Here is a 17,927-nt window from a genome sequence, read left to right as displayed (position 1 = left end):
TTTTAAATAAAAGAACACATTCTACTAAAAACATGCTGATTCCTGGACCGTCCGCAGGCCGGATTGAGAAGGCAATTGGGTCACATCTGGCCCACAGGCCTCAGGTCGCCTACCCCTGCTCTAACCCCTACACCACACCAGCTGCCATTCATGATCTGAATTCAGGCAATAATCTCAGGTGGCTGCCTCATGTGGGCATGATGAACTGATACTCCACCTGGCCCCCTGGCTGCCAAGTCAGCCCTGAAGAAGCCTTGCATGGTTGTGTTTACTGCTGCCACCCATGTGAGACTTCTGTGAGGCCTCTGAGAACGGGCAAATGGGGTCCTTCAGAGTGAGAGAGGGAGCCAGGTGCTTCTCACCACCCACCTCCTGCGAGACAGACTTTCATGCAAGCCCTGTAGGCGCACGCACACACACACACACACACACACACACACACCCACACACACCACAAGAGAGAAAAAGCCAATGGACAATCCACCAGGTGTCTGAAAATGTAATTAGGTGGCACTGGAAAGACTGTGGGAATTTAACCGGGTTCATTAACTGACTTATTAAGCTTCCCTTGAGGACTGTATTAAAGTATTAGAAAATAAAATAAAAATCTAAGGGTCAAGAGAAAAAAGATGGCAGTGTGTATATAGAGATGAACCCTACGACTGAGACCATGAAGGAGTAAATACTGTTCAGGCAGCTGAACTGTATTTGGAAGAAGTGGAGAAGAGGAAAATTCTTATTTGATAGCTAGAAAATGCTTCGCTGCAGGTGGGGACCTCAATTTCTGTTTTCTCTTAAGGAACAAGGAGAGCAGGGAGGTTTGTCTCTCTCTGTTGACATTTTAAGTGCAAAGCCATACTTTTTATGATGTTGATAATTTGATTCTTTTTGAAAATTCTCAAGTTACTCTTCAATATAGCTCATGTGGTAATGATAAAGGCACATGTGCAACCATGTTGCCTGCTAGTCGAAAACAAAGTTGACTGCTGAAAAGACTTGTAAAAATCAGTACTACACATATTCCACATACACAGAAACACTTACGTCTATGAAGGAAGCATTGATATAATCCGTATACTCCTGACCTCTTTTCATTGAAAGAATCACTCTGTTAAAGTCATCTAAAATACAAAAACACCACATATTAGGTTTCTTAGAATACTTAGCATTTTATAGTCAATAATACAATAAAGATATGAAGCTTCAGGCTTTCGTAGAATCAAGTTTACGATATATCTTTGTACTTCAGCCTAGCAGTGCCACCTGCTGTTGAATGTGTAACATAACCGTACACTACTAATTTGGATAAATACAAGTATTTCGGTTTTTACAAAGAGGAAAATTAGTATCTTACATGGGATGATTTGGATAACTCTGGCTTTCTTCATATTTGCGGGCAGATTACCAGTTCTCATGTTTTCTTTCATTATTCGAACATTTGTTAATTTCTACAGCAAAAAGAGAAATTGGGCTAGGACTTTGTAGATTACTGTATAAAAACACAGAATACCAAAAATGGCTAACAGGTACACATCAAAATTTCATGATATTCTGTTCCTTTTAGAGATTTCTAGTTGATTCACCTGATCCCAAACCACATAAACCTTCACCTGTGTTCTTTTATGTTACACCTATATGGAAAGCAATTTTTTAAAACCTGGAAACTAAGACACACTGCTTTTGTTTTCTGCAGGCAAGGTATGTAGCTAGAAAGAGTGATATGTACAGTTCAATTTCTAGTAGCTTGTATGTATTACTTGTTTCTAGGTTAGATTACTGCAATGTGTTATACATGGGGCTGCCTCTGAAGACAGTTTGGAAACTTCAGCTGATGTAAAATTCAGTTGCCAAGTTCTCACTGGGGCAAGACAAGCTGAGCATATAGCGCTAATCCTTGCCCAACAGCACTTGCTGCCAATTGGTTTCTAGGCCCATTTTAAAATGTTGGTGCTGACCTATGAAGCCTTAAGCGGCTCAGGACCTCAGGACCTTAAGGACCGCCTCTCCCTATATGGACCTACCCAGCCCCTGTGTTTGGAGGGCCTTTTCTTTGTCCCTCCCCTCCCCAAAAGGTTCAGAGGCTCACAACATGAGAACAGGCCTTTTTTGTGGTGGCTCCCCATTTGTGAAAAGCTCTCCCCAGAGAGGCTTGCTTGGTGCCATCGTTACATGTCTTTAGGTACCAGGCAAAAACATTCCTCTTTAACCCAAGCCTTTGGCCATTAAATATTCTATGGCTTTTTATATGTGGAGAGACTGTTATTATGATTTTTCTGTGGTTTTTTATTTTTTTTAAATATGCTATGTAAGTTATCTTTTTAATATTGTACATTGCCCTGGGATCTATGGATAAAGCGTGGTATATTAAATTTAAGTAAAGTAAGTTAAAAAAATAAAGGTAGTATGTACATATTAAACAATAAGTATTACACACAGAATCATAGAATTGTAAAGTTGGAAGAGATCCTGTGGGTCATCTAGTCCAACCTCCTGCAATACAGGAAAGCTGAACATTGATGTTATACCGCAAATGTATGTATGAATGTAACATTAAAAAACTTCCAAAAGTAGAAGGGACAATTACTTTTGTTCATATTTGCAAATTCAGCAGATCTCAAAATGCAAAAGAATGGTTTGAGATACAGTTAAGTCGAGAAAGTATAACTGGTGTTAGCCTTAAAACTTTACTTCACTATATTCATAACTCCAGACATATTATATATGCTATGCATAATATGACTGTTATCACCAAATTCTAATTCAGGTGAAGTTTCTTTATCTAAAAAATACCCAACCCAATACTCTAAGATGATTAACCTTTTAAAAATCAGAGTAAGAAACTATTTCTTTTAAGTGTGAGCCTGAAATCTTTGTAAAATTTTATTTAATACTTACTTTAAACTCTTCTTCTAGCCCTAGTTTGACAAGATTTGGTGCTGCATTGTGCGATGGCTGCAGGTGCTTTTCTAAGGAGGACACATCTAGTTCTGTGTCACCATAGAGGTAGTATTCAAGTAAGGCTTGATAAATGAAGGAATACTGCATCTGTAAAGAACGTAAGCCATTTTATAAGCCAGGACACTTTAAATATTACTAATCGCATATAATATATGATATGAATAACCTCAAGCTATCTCATACACTTTTATACAGTAGTCAGAAATGTAACTGTTGCCTTTACGAGTGGTAGGTAAAAAACTTACACATACGTTATGATTGAATAAGCCAATAAAATACAGTTTACTGTAAAGGAACAAGTCTAGGCTTATCCCTCTCTCATCCACCGGAGCTTGGAAGGAGCTTGGAAGTTTTCACTTCCATTTTCAATTAACCCAAGCTCAGCATTACATCAAAATCCTAAAATGTGGCTAATATATGGTTTATTGAAACAATCCAGATTCAAAAACCAAGGCTTGGAGATTAATCACAGTTTGTTTGAATTTTGATTAATCATCCTAAGGCAGTTCAACAAAAGTTGAAGTGAAACCTACTATCCCCTTTTTCTGGCCACACAAAAGGCTAGAAAAAGCATGAGCTTGACCTAAGTTTATTCCCATAATGATAAAACGTATCTTATCCATATGTAATAATTCATCCTTATGGCATTTAGGAATTTTGGTGACAAACCACAAACGGTAAAGGAAAGGAAGAATCTTGGTTTCAGCTAGTGATTTGTCTGGAGAGGTAAAACAACATTAAACTACAGAGAAGCTTCATCCTTCAGAATAAATTAACAGCTCACACTCCATAAAAGCATTCTAGAATCACAAAGAGCCATTTAGAACACAAATAATGAATCACACCTTTAAAAAAAGAAAAGAAAACAGAGACTAAATATGGCGAAAAATAAGACTGTGCTAAGGTGCAAGAATTGAAGCTTTTCAGGGCAAGAGGATTAATACAGATGTTTTGTATCTCTGGAACTTAGAAAGTTCTCTTATACTATGTCAGACTAGCCCAGTATTGTTTACATCAGGGGTAGTCAACATGGTGCCGTCCAGATGTCCCTGAACTACAGTACCCATCAGCCTTAGCCAGCATGGCAAATGACCAGGGCTGCAGTCCCAACAACATCCGGAGGGCATTGGCTATCCCTGGTCTACACTAACTAGGAACACCCCACTACCCGTGTATCATAGAGGCCAGGGTGGTGAACCTCCTGCTGTGGGCTGAATTTAAGCCCACAAGGACGTTCCTCAAACCGTGCTCAACCTGCCTCCTACTCGATGTCAAACATGGTCAGGTGAGGGCAGGTAAATGCGTGGCTGCATGACTGACTGCCGCGTGGTGAACTCAGTCACGCAGCCTGTCCCTGCAGAAAGCAGGGCTGGAGTTACCGCCCAGCAGATGGGCTGCCTGATCAACTCTAATGGATTGGGCCATGCACTGAGCTCTTTGTGGGAAACTTCATTGTGCGGCTGATCCCTGGATGGCGAGTTGACCCCTGTGGATTGACTGAGTTCGCTGTGGAGAACTTCCACTATCTGCCTTAATTTCCACTATCCCTGGCCCCACAATTTGTTGCTCTAATTGGCTGCTGCTTTGGCACACTTTTTTAAAAAATAGGTCTTGTCTGCTTTGGAATAATGATGTCATTACATAGATGAACTAGATGCTGGTCTATGACCATAATAAAGATTTGGATTGGATTGGATGTCATCACATAGCCAACCATGATTAGCCAAGTGACAATGTCACTGAGGACAAGCAAAGCTGATTTAGTATTAAAGGAACAGCAGATCAAGACAGGAAAGAAGTACTTCTTTTTTGGTAAGGGAGCACAGGTGAATTCCCAGGGTGCAAACATTTTCCTGCTCCTACTCACAAGTGACAAAAGGTGTAATGTTTTTCATGGGTGAGGGCAGAAAATGTTGGCCAACACCTCCCTCCAATTGGCTGAGTCATTCTGTCATCTTTTAAGCTGAAAAGATTGATAAATTTGACATAAGGTGTATTTTATTTACTTACATCGGTCTGAACCATTTGTTGGCGTTGATTGCGGATTCTTGCCACAAACTCAAAAACGTCAACTTTTTGCTCGACATGCATCATGTCAATCATAGCATCGATTACTATGAATGTGCCTGTACGACCCACACCAGCACTTAAGAAGAAAGGAAACGCAACAGGAATTAGGAGGAAAATGATGAAACATATTGCAGTAACTTTTTTGGACTTGGCAATCCTTCTTCTGAAGTCTTACTCCCAATATTTCTGATTTTCTTTGTCTTCCTTACTTATATTGCAAGCACTATGACAGGTCAGAGCAGACTCTCTCCACTACGTTTAGTGGCAGTATCAACATCTCCTGCATTTAGTTTATTGTGAGACAGGACCCCCTATTTAGGCAATGCTTCCGTCTTAACAACACAGGAGTAGGGATCGCCAAGCAATCCCACCCTCCGTGTTTATGTAAAAAACATGTATGGGTCCTTTGCAAATATGGCTGCATGCTCAAAGGCTTTCTCGCAACCTGGAATAATAACAATAACAATAACAATAATTTATTATTTATACCCTGCCCATCTGGCTGGGCGGCTTCCAAAAAATATTAAAATACTGTAATACATCAAACATTAAAAGCTTCCCTAAACAAGGCTGCCTTCAGATGTCTTCTAAAAGTATGGTAGTTGTTGTTCTCTTTGACATCTGGTGGGAGGGTATTCCACAGGGAGGGTGCCACTACCGAGAAGGCCCTCTGCCTGGTTCCCTGTAACTTGGCTTCTCACAATGAGGGAACCGCCAGAAGGCCCTCAGTGGTGGACCTCAGTATCCGGGTAGAATGATGGGGGTGGAGACGCTCCTTCAGGTATACTGGGCCAAGGCCGTTTAGGGCTTTAAAGGTCAGCACCAACACTTTGAATTGTGCTCGGAAACGTACTGGGAATCCTGCCCAGTTGTGAGACAGTCTTTTTGCAAAGGTCCCAAGGCAACAGGGTTTCATTCTTTGTCCAGGGCTACTTCGCATTGACTCACAGCAAGAAGTCTGAATGAACATAAATAAATCTAAGTTGGGATAGAAACCCAAAGTAGCTCAGATTCAAGTAACCATTGGACCATACCCATAAGTAATATTGAATCTACTTCCTGCTGCTTATGGCCAAATTACATAATGTGGGGTTCACTGTGCCTTTAATTGCAAGTGTGCTGCGATCACACATATTGTAGTACAATTTACAGTGACAAAACGGCTGCGTAGGCAGGGGCTACTGAAACCTCCCTGCTGCTTTCTGCTCTTCCACGTAGAGCCATCCTTCAGCTGCTGTTCTTCTAGCAGCTGGACTCACTTCGGTATCTGTGTGGAAAATTATCCCATGGGATGGGCTAAGGAGGGGAAATCAGGAGGTAAGACAAGGGCTCCCTCCTCCACCCACTCTTTTCACTTTAAGACACACTTTGCACATCCTCAAGTTAACTACTTTAGGATCTTGAACTTGAGACTCACCTTTTATTTTTAACTAGCAACTATGCTGGCCTTATAAAGAGCTAAATACAGTCTTACCTAGGATCCCGAATGCCTTGCGAGTCGAATGTTTTGGCTTCCAAACGCTGCAAACCTGGAAGTGAGTGTTCCGGTTTGTGAACGGTCTTTGGAACCCGAACATCTGACGCGGCTTCCGATTGGCTGCAGGCACTTTCTGCAGCCAATCGGAAGCCGTGCCTTGGTTTCCAAACGTTTTGGAAGTCAAACGGACTTCCAGAACAATTCTGTTCGACTTCTGAGGTAACACTGTATACTGAATTGAATTCTAAAATACCATTTTGACACCAATATGAACATTAGATATAAAAATGTACAGTATTGATTTACTGTGAAATGCTAAAATACTGTCCTAGTGCAGTGTTTCCCAACCTTTTTTGGGCAAAGGCACACTTGTTTCATGAAAAAAATCTCGAGGCACACCACCATTAGAAAATGTTTAAAAAATTAACTCTGCGCCTATATTGACTATATATAAAGTAATTCTCTTTAATAGGAATCAAATAAACACAAAGAAAGTAAATCCTATGAGAAAATCCTATGAGAGAAGAGAGCAAATGTTATTAGAAGCTGGGGAAATATCCATGTAAACGTAACAGATTCAAATACTTAAAAGGAGGTGCTGAGCCCTTGACATATGCCTGTAAAAAGGTTGTTGTTGGCGTTGTTAATTGAATTAGTATTCAGCCTTTCAACCCAAACATCTCCAGGGCAGTAATGTAGCTGGCATGAGTCTGATTTAAATTGTGCTTATACTGTGAATCTAAATTCAATTTCATTTATAATGAATTGATTTATTATTTATTAAAGTATTTAGGCTGCCTTTCGGGATAAAGAAATACCCACAGAGTGGTTTGCAATGCAATGCATTGCAATAAATAAAATAAAATAAAATAAAATAAAATCTATTTAAAGCTCCACAAAGGTTATGTGGGACACTGTTCAAACTCTTTGTGATTAGGATTTCAATAATTTCCTGATAGTCCAGTTCTCTGTATTTCCCAGGTGATCCTTATTTCACCTGGCCTTGGCTTTCCTTGTGCTGACTATCCATTTTCTTTCATAGTATGGGAAGAGACTGTCCGCCCAAACAAGCCCAACTGCTGCCTGCTTTACAGAACCTCCTGGATGACTACGGATTTGTGTCACTGCCCATTTCCATGAAAGATTTATTCATGCATTTTGCACAATGCCACAATCCCACATGCAACTTTTAAAAAGGATAATAAAGGATGATCTGCATGACTGCCTTGGCAAGCGCAATACCTGCCAGGCTCAACGGCCGGTCTCGCGCTGCCGCTTCCCGCGCTCTCAAGGACCCGGGAGGAGGAAGGCGTGAAGGGAATCCCGAAGGCGCGAAAACATCGCGCATGCGCAGGCCTTCCGCCTGCGACAGCCCAGTAGGCCGGCCGAAGCGAGCGGCGATGGGATGTGGGAGCTCGCTCGCTCGCCGCCCCGCGTGTGCCTATGTGGGGCACGTTACAGCCCCGTGACGTCAGCGCCACGCAGGCAGCCAGGCAGGCAGACGGCGAGAGCCCCGCGCTGGGCGGCCTCTCCTCGCCGCCGCCGCCCCGCCTCTCGCCGCCCGACTCGCCCGCCTCCCTCCCACGGCACACCAGGCAACGTCTCGCGGCACACTAGTGTGCCGCTGAACACCGGTTGGGAAACACTGGCCTAGTGTTTAATAGCACAACCACTAGAGGGAGCATGGTTGCTTCTGATTAATGATAACTCAAATGATTTTCAGCCTTCCTTTCAGAGGAAAAGGGCCTGGCATCCTGTGCTAGGCATAAATGTTCCTCTGGTATCCTATTATTTTATTTCGGTTTGTTGTTCTTGTGATGTCATATTCCAGCTTTCTAAATCATAACTTATTTCCTTAGACCCTTTCCCATTTATTATATATACACACAAAAAAGTTTATCAGCGATACCACTTCTTCTAAGCATCCTGGTACAAGTTGTACAAAGAGCATTTTTATATTTTGATTGGGCGTTGATTACTTTCAAGTGTGTTTTAAGAATGCATGAATCACCCATGCTTCCTCCTCCATCAGACTCAAACTGCCTTCCCCTACCTCCTTCATGGTACTGGTAGCTACATAGACTGCTAAGAATACAACTACATTACTACAAAGAGCTTGTTCCTTTTCCTGTTCCATCGCTATCCTTTTTCACTTCTGTGCCATATCTAAGCTTGCGGCAGTGACTGTATTGTTTTCTTAACCTAGAAAACTGCTGGTACTTTATGAATATATTTATGCTGATAGTAAAGTTTTGAACGATGGGCTATTTTTAAAATTGTAAAAAAGATTCCTGAAGGGAGATTTGCACAAGCTTATCTTGGCATAAGTCACAACAAATGGTCCGTCTCTCAAAATGGAAAAGGGGACAAATTAATCCCTGCTGATGAATAACTAAGGAGAAACCTTTGCTTTTTTTTCACAGGTGATACAATACGGATAATAATCATCATCAAGAAGAAGCCAGTTTCCTGATACTAGTTCTGATGTTGGCTTGTTCTGCTTTTTCTCAGAGACCCTAGTAGGAAAAGCCCACATTAAGGAGACACTTGTTGCTTAAGCACGCAAAAATTGATTTTGCCCACTTCCTGTTAGGCCACCCCAAGGTAAGTTTTCATGGGTATGTGTGTGTACCTGCATATTTATACATACACATACCTGCAGTGAACCACAATTGGTCCAGCATGTGCAGGATTCAATGATTTTACTTTCTTTAGGAATTTGAGCATTCCAATAGGTGTGAAAGGCACTCCAAAATCAGGCCAGCTGGTGAAATGAAGCTGTGTCACAAGCCTGGGAGCTTTGCAGCCATCAGAAACCTGCTAGAGAGCCAGAAACAGAATATGAGTATGACCATTGATTTCTTTGGCTAAAATCAGCAAACAATCCAGTTAGTGTGACCGATCCCTCCCTCTTCAGACATCAGCAATAGCAGCCTAGACTAAGAATTAATTTAAAATGTTCAGTATATAAAGAGAATTACAGAGTCACTCAGCTGCCAGCAAAAAGCATAGAAACTGCAAGTCATAAGCATATTCCATGACCTTGCATGTTGTGCTCACTTAGAACTTAGTATTCATGCACCCACATTTCCCCTTCTTTCAGCAAGAGTTATTGTGGGGACACCTTAACCTGTAAGCACCCCTGGCCTGAGACTGGCAAGTGGATGGGGAACGATTTACCCCAATTGGAGCTAGAGACACTTCGCTCCCAAAAGAAGCTTCAGAGAACAGAGAGCTACTAGAGCCTTCGGTGTTTAATGGCAACATGAAAACAAAAACTACATGCAGAATGCCAAATGAAATCTCACTTCGGGCACAGTTTAATAAAATGTAAGTATTGAGTAGAGCTAAGTTTTCATCTGACAAAAACAGTTTTCACTCAACAAAAACAGACAATTCCAAGTACGTATTTTAGAGGTTAAAAATAGATCAGGAATGTTTTCCAGTTATGAGAAATATTAAATGGGGTCTATAACTTACTGACTGAATACAAAACTTCCGAATAGTATAATCCACAAGAACTATACAGTCCTCCACAGAAACTCGGATGTTTCCATAAGTCCAGCATCCCTGATCAGGCCAGTACTGGAAACACTTGTCCTGTGCAAATGTAAAGAACACACACAGTCACTTCAAGCTGCAATATATGCCCCTCAAATAACTGAGCTGTACTATAAAGCTGTACAATTATTTTGAGTCTATTTAAAGTATGCTTTTTAAAATTCTAAAACTGAAACTGACACCGCCTAACTATATTAATAGTGAGTTATGAAATATAATAGGACCAAAAATTCATTAAGGTATGACTTCACCCCCCTATGATTTCTAAAAGCCCGTTTCTCCAGGTTGCAGGATGCAATAATTTCAATCCAGAGCCATTTGTAGCCAATGGTTACATGACATTCTTTTAAAAATCTATACTGCATACAATGAGAGAATTGTTGAGAACTCTGTCAACATTTCTCTATGAATGCCAGGAGAGGTCATCCTTGAGCAATAAAAGTTGCATGCTTCTCAGTGACCGAGATATATTTATTTTGTTAGCATCTGTATTGGAATTGCCTTTAGATGTTTTTCTTGTCTTACTGCTTGGGTTTGCCACCTTGGGCTCTTTGGGAGGAAGAGTGGGATATAAATTTAAAAATTATTACTATTATAATTTTCTGCTTTCCAAACACACCTTATTCACTTTTAATTAGCTACCTAAAAAGCACAACAGGAAATGAATATGCACACGAATACGCTCCAGCCATCATCTTCTACCCTGCTGCAGATGTGCTGGGAAATTTCATATTGTATTTTATGAAATCAGTTTTATTCTAGGAACTAGTAATTGGGCTGGAAGGTAAGCTGGAGCCTGAAAGTCCATCTAGCATTCCAGGAAAGATAACGAAATTTGGCAGTGGATTAGGGAAGAGAAAAATGCAGTCAAACAATTCTCAGCCATTCCTGCCCCCCACAACACATGGCTACTAGTCATAATAACTATGCTGTGCCCACAACACTGGAGGCAGTAATGTTTCTGAATACCAGTTGCTGGAAATTGCAGGAGGGAAGAGTGTTCTTGCGTTCAAGTCCTGCTTGAAGGTTTCCCACAGGCATCTGACTGGCCACTGTGGGAACAGGATGCTAGATGGGCCATTGGCCTGATCCAGCAGCCTCTTCTTGACTTCTTACACAAATTACTATCTTAAAAGACGTTTTCCTAACCCTATGCAAGTGTATATTCCCAGGTGGAAAATAGATGCAGAATAAATAATACATATTTTCCTACCAATGAAAACTATGTGCAGTGGACGCTCGGGTTGTGAATGTGATCTGTGCGGGATGCACGTTTGCAACCCGCAGTGACGCGTCTGCGCACGCGAGTTGCAATTCGGAGCTTCTGCGCATGCGCAAAGCGTGAATTAGCACTTCTGCACATGCGCGACCACTGAAACCCAGAAGTAACCCGTTTCAGTGCTTCTGGGTTTCGGCGGTCTGCAACCCGAAAAAACGCAACTTGAAGCGTCTGTAACCCGAGGTATGACTGTATCTCTAAAGGTAATTCACAACTGCCATAAACCAGGGCTAAAGCCCGAACATTCACATTTGACTGAAAACATGATTCAGAAATGACACACAGACACCATTAAGTTTCTCAGTTAGTCACCAATTATTTGCTCAGAAGTAAAGAAAGTTTAGTTAAGCCAGCATGCTGCAGCGATTGTGTCAGAAACCCCAGACTTATTAAAAAACTCGGAACAGGAAGTGGTAACATTAGTAACAGTCTTGTGAGTTATGGGAAAACTCCAAACAGTATGAGGGGAAATATTTTCAAAATGTGTCCTACCTCTTTTCTCTCTTTCACATTTGTTAACATGACAATAGTTGCAGACTTTTGTTCCCATATCATCCTCCAGAAATCATTTACAGTGTCTTGTTTAGGGCCTACACATACAACACAGCTATTTAATCAAAAACTATGATGACCACAAACAATACTACTGTACTGTTAAAAAGGAAAAGGGTAAAAATATTTATTTCCTTTATTTAAAAATATCTCATCGATAATAATGTTCAAAGCAGTTCACAAGATTTAAAACCAACCAAATAATTCCACAATAAATACTAAAGCAGTAGCAATGCTGCCCAGAAGCAAAATTGTCAAACAAAAGCCCAGGCAAATAAATCTGTCTTCATCTAGCACCTAAATAATGCTAGCATATGTGTCATGCATACAAATGTAGACAGGCTATCCAAAGAGGCAGCAAAGGTCCTGTCTAATCTCAGAAGATAGGGCACTCAGTGTAGGGCCTCCAAATATGATGTAATGGGTAACTTCATAGAGGACAAGGCTGCACTTTCATTAGATGGAAATGGTCTGATAACAAATCCATGTGCTTCCCATATTTACTGTATGTTTAAAGCGGAGCTATGCATCTTAATGCAGCTTATTAAAAAATAGCATTTCTCACAAAATAGAGATATTACATAAGAGGAATGATGTCATTGTGACCATGCTATCTTTCATTGTCCAAAATCTCCCTTTCATTTTGACTTGGGGTGCTTCTAGATGGCAACTTCTCACACAACTGGAGCACCAGCAGGAGATGGGCGGAGACGGGACAAGGCAGGGACTTTGTAGAAGATGTAATTCCTCATGTGGAAGGTTGGCAAAGTGGTGGTTAATTTCTCACTACTGTTGCCTGGCTGCTCACACCTTTTCCCGATGTGCTATATAGGGCTCAGCCTTGGGCCTGGCTGCCTGTTGATGTAATTTGGAGAAATGGATGAAATTGCACTAAGTGCTTAGTCCATGTCTTGAGCAGCCCATCCTTCAAGTCTGGGTTCTGAGTTCTGAGTTAGCATGCCAGCTGCAATGGATGGCATAGAAACAGTCCAAGGCTAAATGCCTGGAGCAGGGCTACTCACCTACCCTCCCTTTTCTCTAAGGAATGTGTGAACATGCAGAGTGGGGTATAAAGCCAAAGCTGTATTCAAAAAGCTCTTTAAAATCTGACTGCCTAAGCATAAGGGTAAATTCTGAAGAACACATTTGCTGAAATTGCTTTGTACATGCAGATGTTTAAAGCAAAACATTTAAAAAGAGAAATGGATGAAATACAGTGGTACCCCGCAAGACGAACGCCTCGCAAGACGGAAAACCCGCTAGACGAAAGGGTTTTCCGTTTTGGAGGCGCTTCGCAAAACGAATTTCTCTATGGGCTTGCTTCGCAAGACGAAAGCCCATAGGGAAATCTCCAGGGACCTCTTTTAAATGCTAGCGGTGGGGAGCAAAGCCTTCCCCCCCCTTCAGAAGAGGTCCAGGAAGGCTGGCGGGGGCCGAAAGGCTTTGCTCCCCAGCGCCAGCATTTTAAAAGCAGTCCGGGATAGCAGGGAAGCGCTTCCCGCTATCCCGGACGGCTTTTGAAGGCAGGAGAGGCATGCCGGCAAGTCTCCGCCAGCAGCGGCACCGCTGCCGCTGTTGGCGGAGCACTCCGCGAAGCCTGCGCGGGCTAATGTCAGCGCGCGCAGGCTTCGGCATGCGGGCAAGTCTCCGCCGGCAGCGGCAGCGGTGCCGCTGCCAGCGGAGCGCTCCGCAAAGCCTGCACGCGCTGACATTAGCGCGCGCAGGCTTCGGCTTGCGGGCAAGTCTCCGCCAGCAGCGGCAGCGGTGCCGCTGCTGGCGGAGCGCTCCGCGAAGCCTGCACGCGCTGACATTAGCGCGCGCAGGCTTCCGCCTGCGGGCAAGTCTCCGCCAGCAGCGGCAGCGGTGCCGCTGCTGGCGGAGCGCTCCGCAAAGCCTGCGCGCGCTAATGTCAGCGCGCGCAGGCTTCGGCATGCCGGCAGAGGTCCGCGAAGCCTTGGCCGGACAGCTTTTGAAGGCAGGCGGGGGGAGCAAAGACTTTCGCCCCCGCCAGCCTTCAGAAGAGGTCCAGGACCTCTTCTGAAGGCTTGCGGGGGGCAAAAGTCTTTGTCCCCCCTGCCTGCCTTCCCAGGGGCTTTTAAATCGCCCCGGACAGCGGAGAAGTCCTCCGCTGTCCCGGGGCGATTTTAAAATGCCGCCCGCCAGCATTTTAAGATCGCCCCGGACAGCGGAGAAGTCCTCCGCTGTCCCGGGGTTTTTTAAAATGCTGGGGGTGGGAAGAAAAGCCCTTGTCCCCCCCCCCCCAGCCTTCAGAAGAGGTCCGGGGACAGACTGTCCCCGGACCTGGTCTGAAGTCGGTTTCCCTAGGAACGCATTAATTGATTTTCAATGCATTCCTATGGGAAACCGTGCATCGCAAGACGAAAAAACCGCAAGACGAAGAGAATTGCGGAACGAATTAATTTCGTCTTGCGAGGCACCACTGTAATGGAGATACCTTGAGCTGCTATAAATTTATTCTTTTCCTTGTAGCCCTGGAGGGGAAAAAATGTACACAGTTGTCTTTTAAACTTACGCTCTTACAATATGAATTTCAAAACTGTCAATGTGCTGCTTGCTTAACAAATTTAAAAAGTAATTTAAAAAGAAATCTATTCACTTACATCTATATATGAAGCATTGATGTAATCTGAACACTGAAGTCCACCTATTTGCGTTAAAACTACCCTGGAATGGTCGTCTGTAAAGAACAAACATACACAATTAGAAGCTCCTTTGGCAAATATAGATACAGTGCTGACAACCTTCTGAAACACATTGTTTTCTTCTCAGCAACAAAACAAACTCTAAAAACATTATTCTGCCTGATGAATACCTTAAGCCAATAGCGACACCATTTGATTTATTAAATTTGTATACCACCCTTCATCCGAGTATCCCAGGACAGTTCACAACACAAAAATGCAAAATGAGAATACATAATAAACACAAAACAAAACAAAAACCATTAATGAGACCATGAAACAAAATCAAATTTACTGATGAATTCTACTTCAGCAGTTTTACTCCGCGGTCCACTTTTAAAGTTCCTTTCTCAAAGAATATTAACATTAAGTTTTCATCTAAGACTAAAATACCATCTCACTGTTTCGGAATGCAGCCATTTCTATTGTCAAATATTTGTCCATTTATAATTTTCATGTAGAGACTGACCTGTTTGTCTTACGCAGACAGAAGAAGGGCAGGTTAGAAGTGATACTTGTCCGGGATCAGCATATGAACAGCCTTAATATGGCTGATGCTATTACTGTTGCCTCCAGCAGCAACCAGCTAAAACCATGCCAATGTATCATCAGTGATGTACAGCCATCCTAAACAATTATATTTCTCTCTCACAGGCCTGGGGTGACAGGCCTTCCCTTGTTTACATTCAGCCCCTCGTGTAAAAAGGTGACCCAGCCTAACGGAGAGACAGAAGCCCTGGGACAGGGCACTGCTACAAACCCTGATACCAGCTCTGTCCCCAAATGCACTCAGGCAAAACTGTTACAGGACCTAATGGCATCAGATAAACACCAACAGGAACTCATTCATTCATGTGCAGTCACCCTATTCTCTTGACTGTAATTTATTTTAAATTGATTTTAATATTGTACTTTTAAATTGCTGCAGGTCATCTGAGGCCTTATGATGAAGGGCAAGAAAGAAATCAAAGCAACGATTGTCATCCTGGTATCACCTACCAACAAGGACAAAGCTGAAGGAGAACTCAGGAAGTTTGAGTCCATTTATTTAGACCATAATCAAACCATAATGGTTACCTCCCCAGTTATATATGTTTAGCAAAGGTTAGAAAAAACCATGTTATCAGTGTTGTGAATTGTCAATGTGATTATCTTAAATATACAGAGCCCACCCATGATGGGGGTGAAGAGTCCACCTCAGGTGGCAGAAGTGCAAGAGCTCCGTCCGCCTGCTTGTGCCGCCAATAGGGAGGTGTTCTGGCATGTGACATTGCCAAGCAAGTGGCAACACTTTGAGGAGTGCCCTGGCTTCCACCAAGTTTGGTGAGAGGTGGGAGTGGTGATGGCGGAAGTGGAGGAGGGGGAGAGGAGGCAATTCCTGTTTTGCCTCAGGTAGCAAAATGGGACAGGTCTCCACTGTAAATACGTTTAAGCTTAACACACAACAGTCACTGTACATCTTGGTCATTTGGCCGAAATGTTTACTATTTTTCACTTTATCCATGCGCATTTGTATCTGCCAACTGAGAATAGTACCAATGCATGGATCTGTTGAAGGAGACTCTAGTCGATAAAAGCTAGGGCTAAAGCTTGTAGCCTTTAGATGCCACAATACAGTTGTTTCTTTCTGCAACAAATTAAGATGGGTACTTGCATGGAAAACACTATTACTTTAATAAGAATTTGGTCCTTCCTAATATAAACCTTATTATTTATAATAAATCAACAAATCATTAATACTTACAAGGTAGTATGTTGGGATATCTGTTCTTTTCTCTGTTTTCCTCTTTATTTGCCATCTCAAGTGTTCCTTGCATATATCCAGGAGGTAATGACTACAGGAAAAATATGTAGTGTCAGTTCAAAACAGCATACTATAGTGAGTAGTTACATAGAGGAGATGGTTTAAGTAAAACAGTTGTATCCCATGGAGCTCAATAATGCCCACATGAAAAGGTTAACAAAATTCTTTGAATCCATCAACCCCAGGAATAAGTTCCAGTTTCAAAGAAAGATGTGTGTTTGTTGTTTGCACTGGCAACTTGAAATAACAATCTCAAAATGACTCATGTAGTGACCATGCCATTAAGAACTGAAGCATAAACATTGAAAATGAACGAGATTATCGAGTATGGATGAAGGACTCAAAATCCCAGTCATGTGAATCCAAAATAAGAAGTTCAAAATATGCAAGGCAATAGGACAATCAAAGTGTGTGTGTGATGTGATTAACTTAATGTGCTATGTTTTTAGAAATCTATTTCAATCCACATATAAATGCTCATTAGAAACTATAATGACTATAAACTTTTAAAGTTTTTAAAGAAGATATGTCTGCATAGAAATCCAGGTTCCAAATCCACACCAGGACCTTGTGCTTGTAATTTGTGGAAGAAAACTTGCACTCACTTACAATTTAAGTGACACATGTAGTTTGCGCCTTAGACATGCCCATCAAATACATAACATACCATCTGACCATCAATGCCAGAAGGCAGCGTTGATATTCACTAGGTTCATGTCCCAATCAATTAGGGCAGAAATGCACCTGGAGGCATGCTTCTATGGACAGATTTCCAGCTGCACTGGAAAGTGTGCACACCTGTACCACAATATATCCTTGGAGTCAAATCATTCAATCCTAGTAGGAATAAATACACTCTCTCTCAAGCCAGTAGTAACATGCAACACCTTGTTATACATCACTCTATCCGGACCAGGACTTCCGTGTTTTAAAATAGGGTTTCATGTAGTTTGCATTACTACATTTAAAATAGGTACATTGGTACATTCTTCCATTTTGGAGGCAGGGTAAATTACCATTAGAAAGTAATAAACATAATTAGTGAAGGAGAAGTTTTTTTTACTATGAAATCACCTAATATATTTAGGAGATCCACACTGTGCCAAGGCATCAGGATGTATTTAATTATTATTATTTATGATTTATTTATTTATAGACATGCAAAGATAAAACATTTAATTGACAGAGATGCACTATTACTTTTAAAAAGGCACATTTTAAGCATATAATCATAATAAAAACTGCTGACATGCAATCCTGACAATTATAGCCTCCTCCTATATTATAGCACTGCTGCATAACAGAGACGGTTTAATTGGCATTTGCTTTTTCACTTAGATGAACTCAAATCTAAACTAATGCTGTTCCTTCATTGCCATGGCTGCATCTATGAGACCTGATGTAAGGAGTAAGTTCAGCTTCACAGAACTGTTCATATGAGGTCAGAGAGCAAACCCAACATAGTATGTTCCTTTCTGCTAGTGAGCGAGCAGCCAGGAAAAAGAAAGCCTTGCTGTATGCAAC

General features: G+C 41.9%; 1 protein-coding gene across 7 annotated transcripts in view; it reads right to left on the bottom strand.

Moving 5' to 3' along the window:
* The window catches only part of LOC308578312 (receptor-type tyrosine-protein phosphatase epsilon-like), a 62,760-nt gene that overhangs the window by 10,438 nt on the left and 34,395 nt on the right, over positions 1–17,927 (bottom strand). For 5 of the 7 annotated variants that reach the window (XM_081178585.1, XM_081178587.1, XM_081178588.1 and 2 more), the window contains 10 exons: positions 16,344–16,434; positions 14,519–14,595; positions 14,353–14,389; positions 11,838–11,935; positions 9,986–10,105; positions 9,162–9,325; positions 4,969–5,104; positions 2,896–3,045; positions 1,355–1,448; positions 1,045–1,121 (listed from right to left, as the gene is read on the bottom strand). In XM_081178585.1, the coding sequence (XP_081034711.1) occupies positions 1,045–1,121; positions 1,355–1,448; positions 2,896–3,045; positions 4,969–5,104; positions 9,162–9,325; positions 9,986–10,105; positions 11,838–11,935; positions 14,353–14,389; positions 14,519–14,595; positions 16,344–16,434 (1,044 nt within the window). The remainder of the gene's footprint in view (positions 1–1,044; positions 1,122–1,354; positions 1,449–2,895; positions 3,046–4,968; positions 5,105–9,161; positions 9,326–9,985; positions 10,106–11,837; positions 11,936–14,352; positions 14,390–14,518; positions 14,596–16,343; positions 16,435–17,927) is intronic. The other 2 variants (XM_081178586.1, XM_081178584.1) reach the window with 1 other exon arrangement.

Source organism: Podarcis bocagei, assembly GCF_964188305.1.
Source record: "Podarcis bocagei genome assembly, chromosome: W".
Classification (NCBI taxonomy): Eukaryota; Metazoa; Chordata; class Lepidosauria; order Squamata; family Lacertidae; genus Podarcis; species Podarcis bocagei.
Note: the sequence above shows the minus strand (reverse complement) of the source record. Positions and strands in the feature narration are given on the sequence as shown.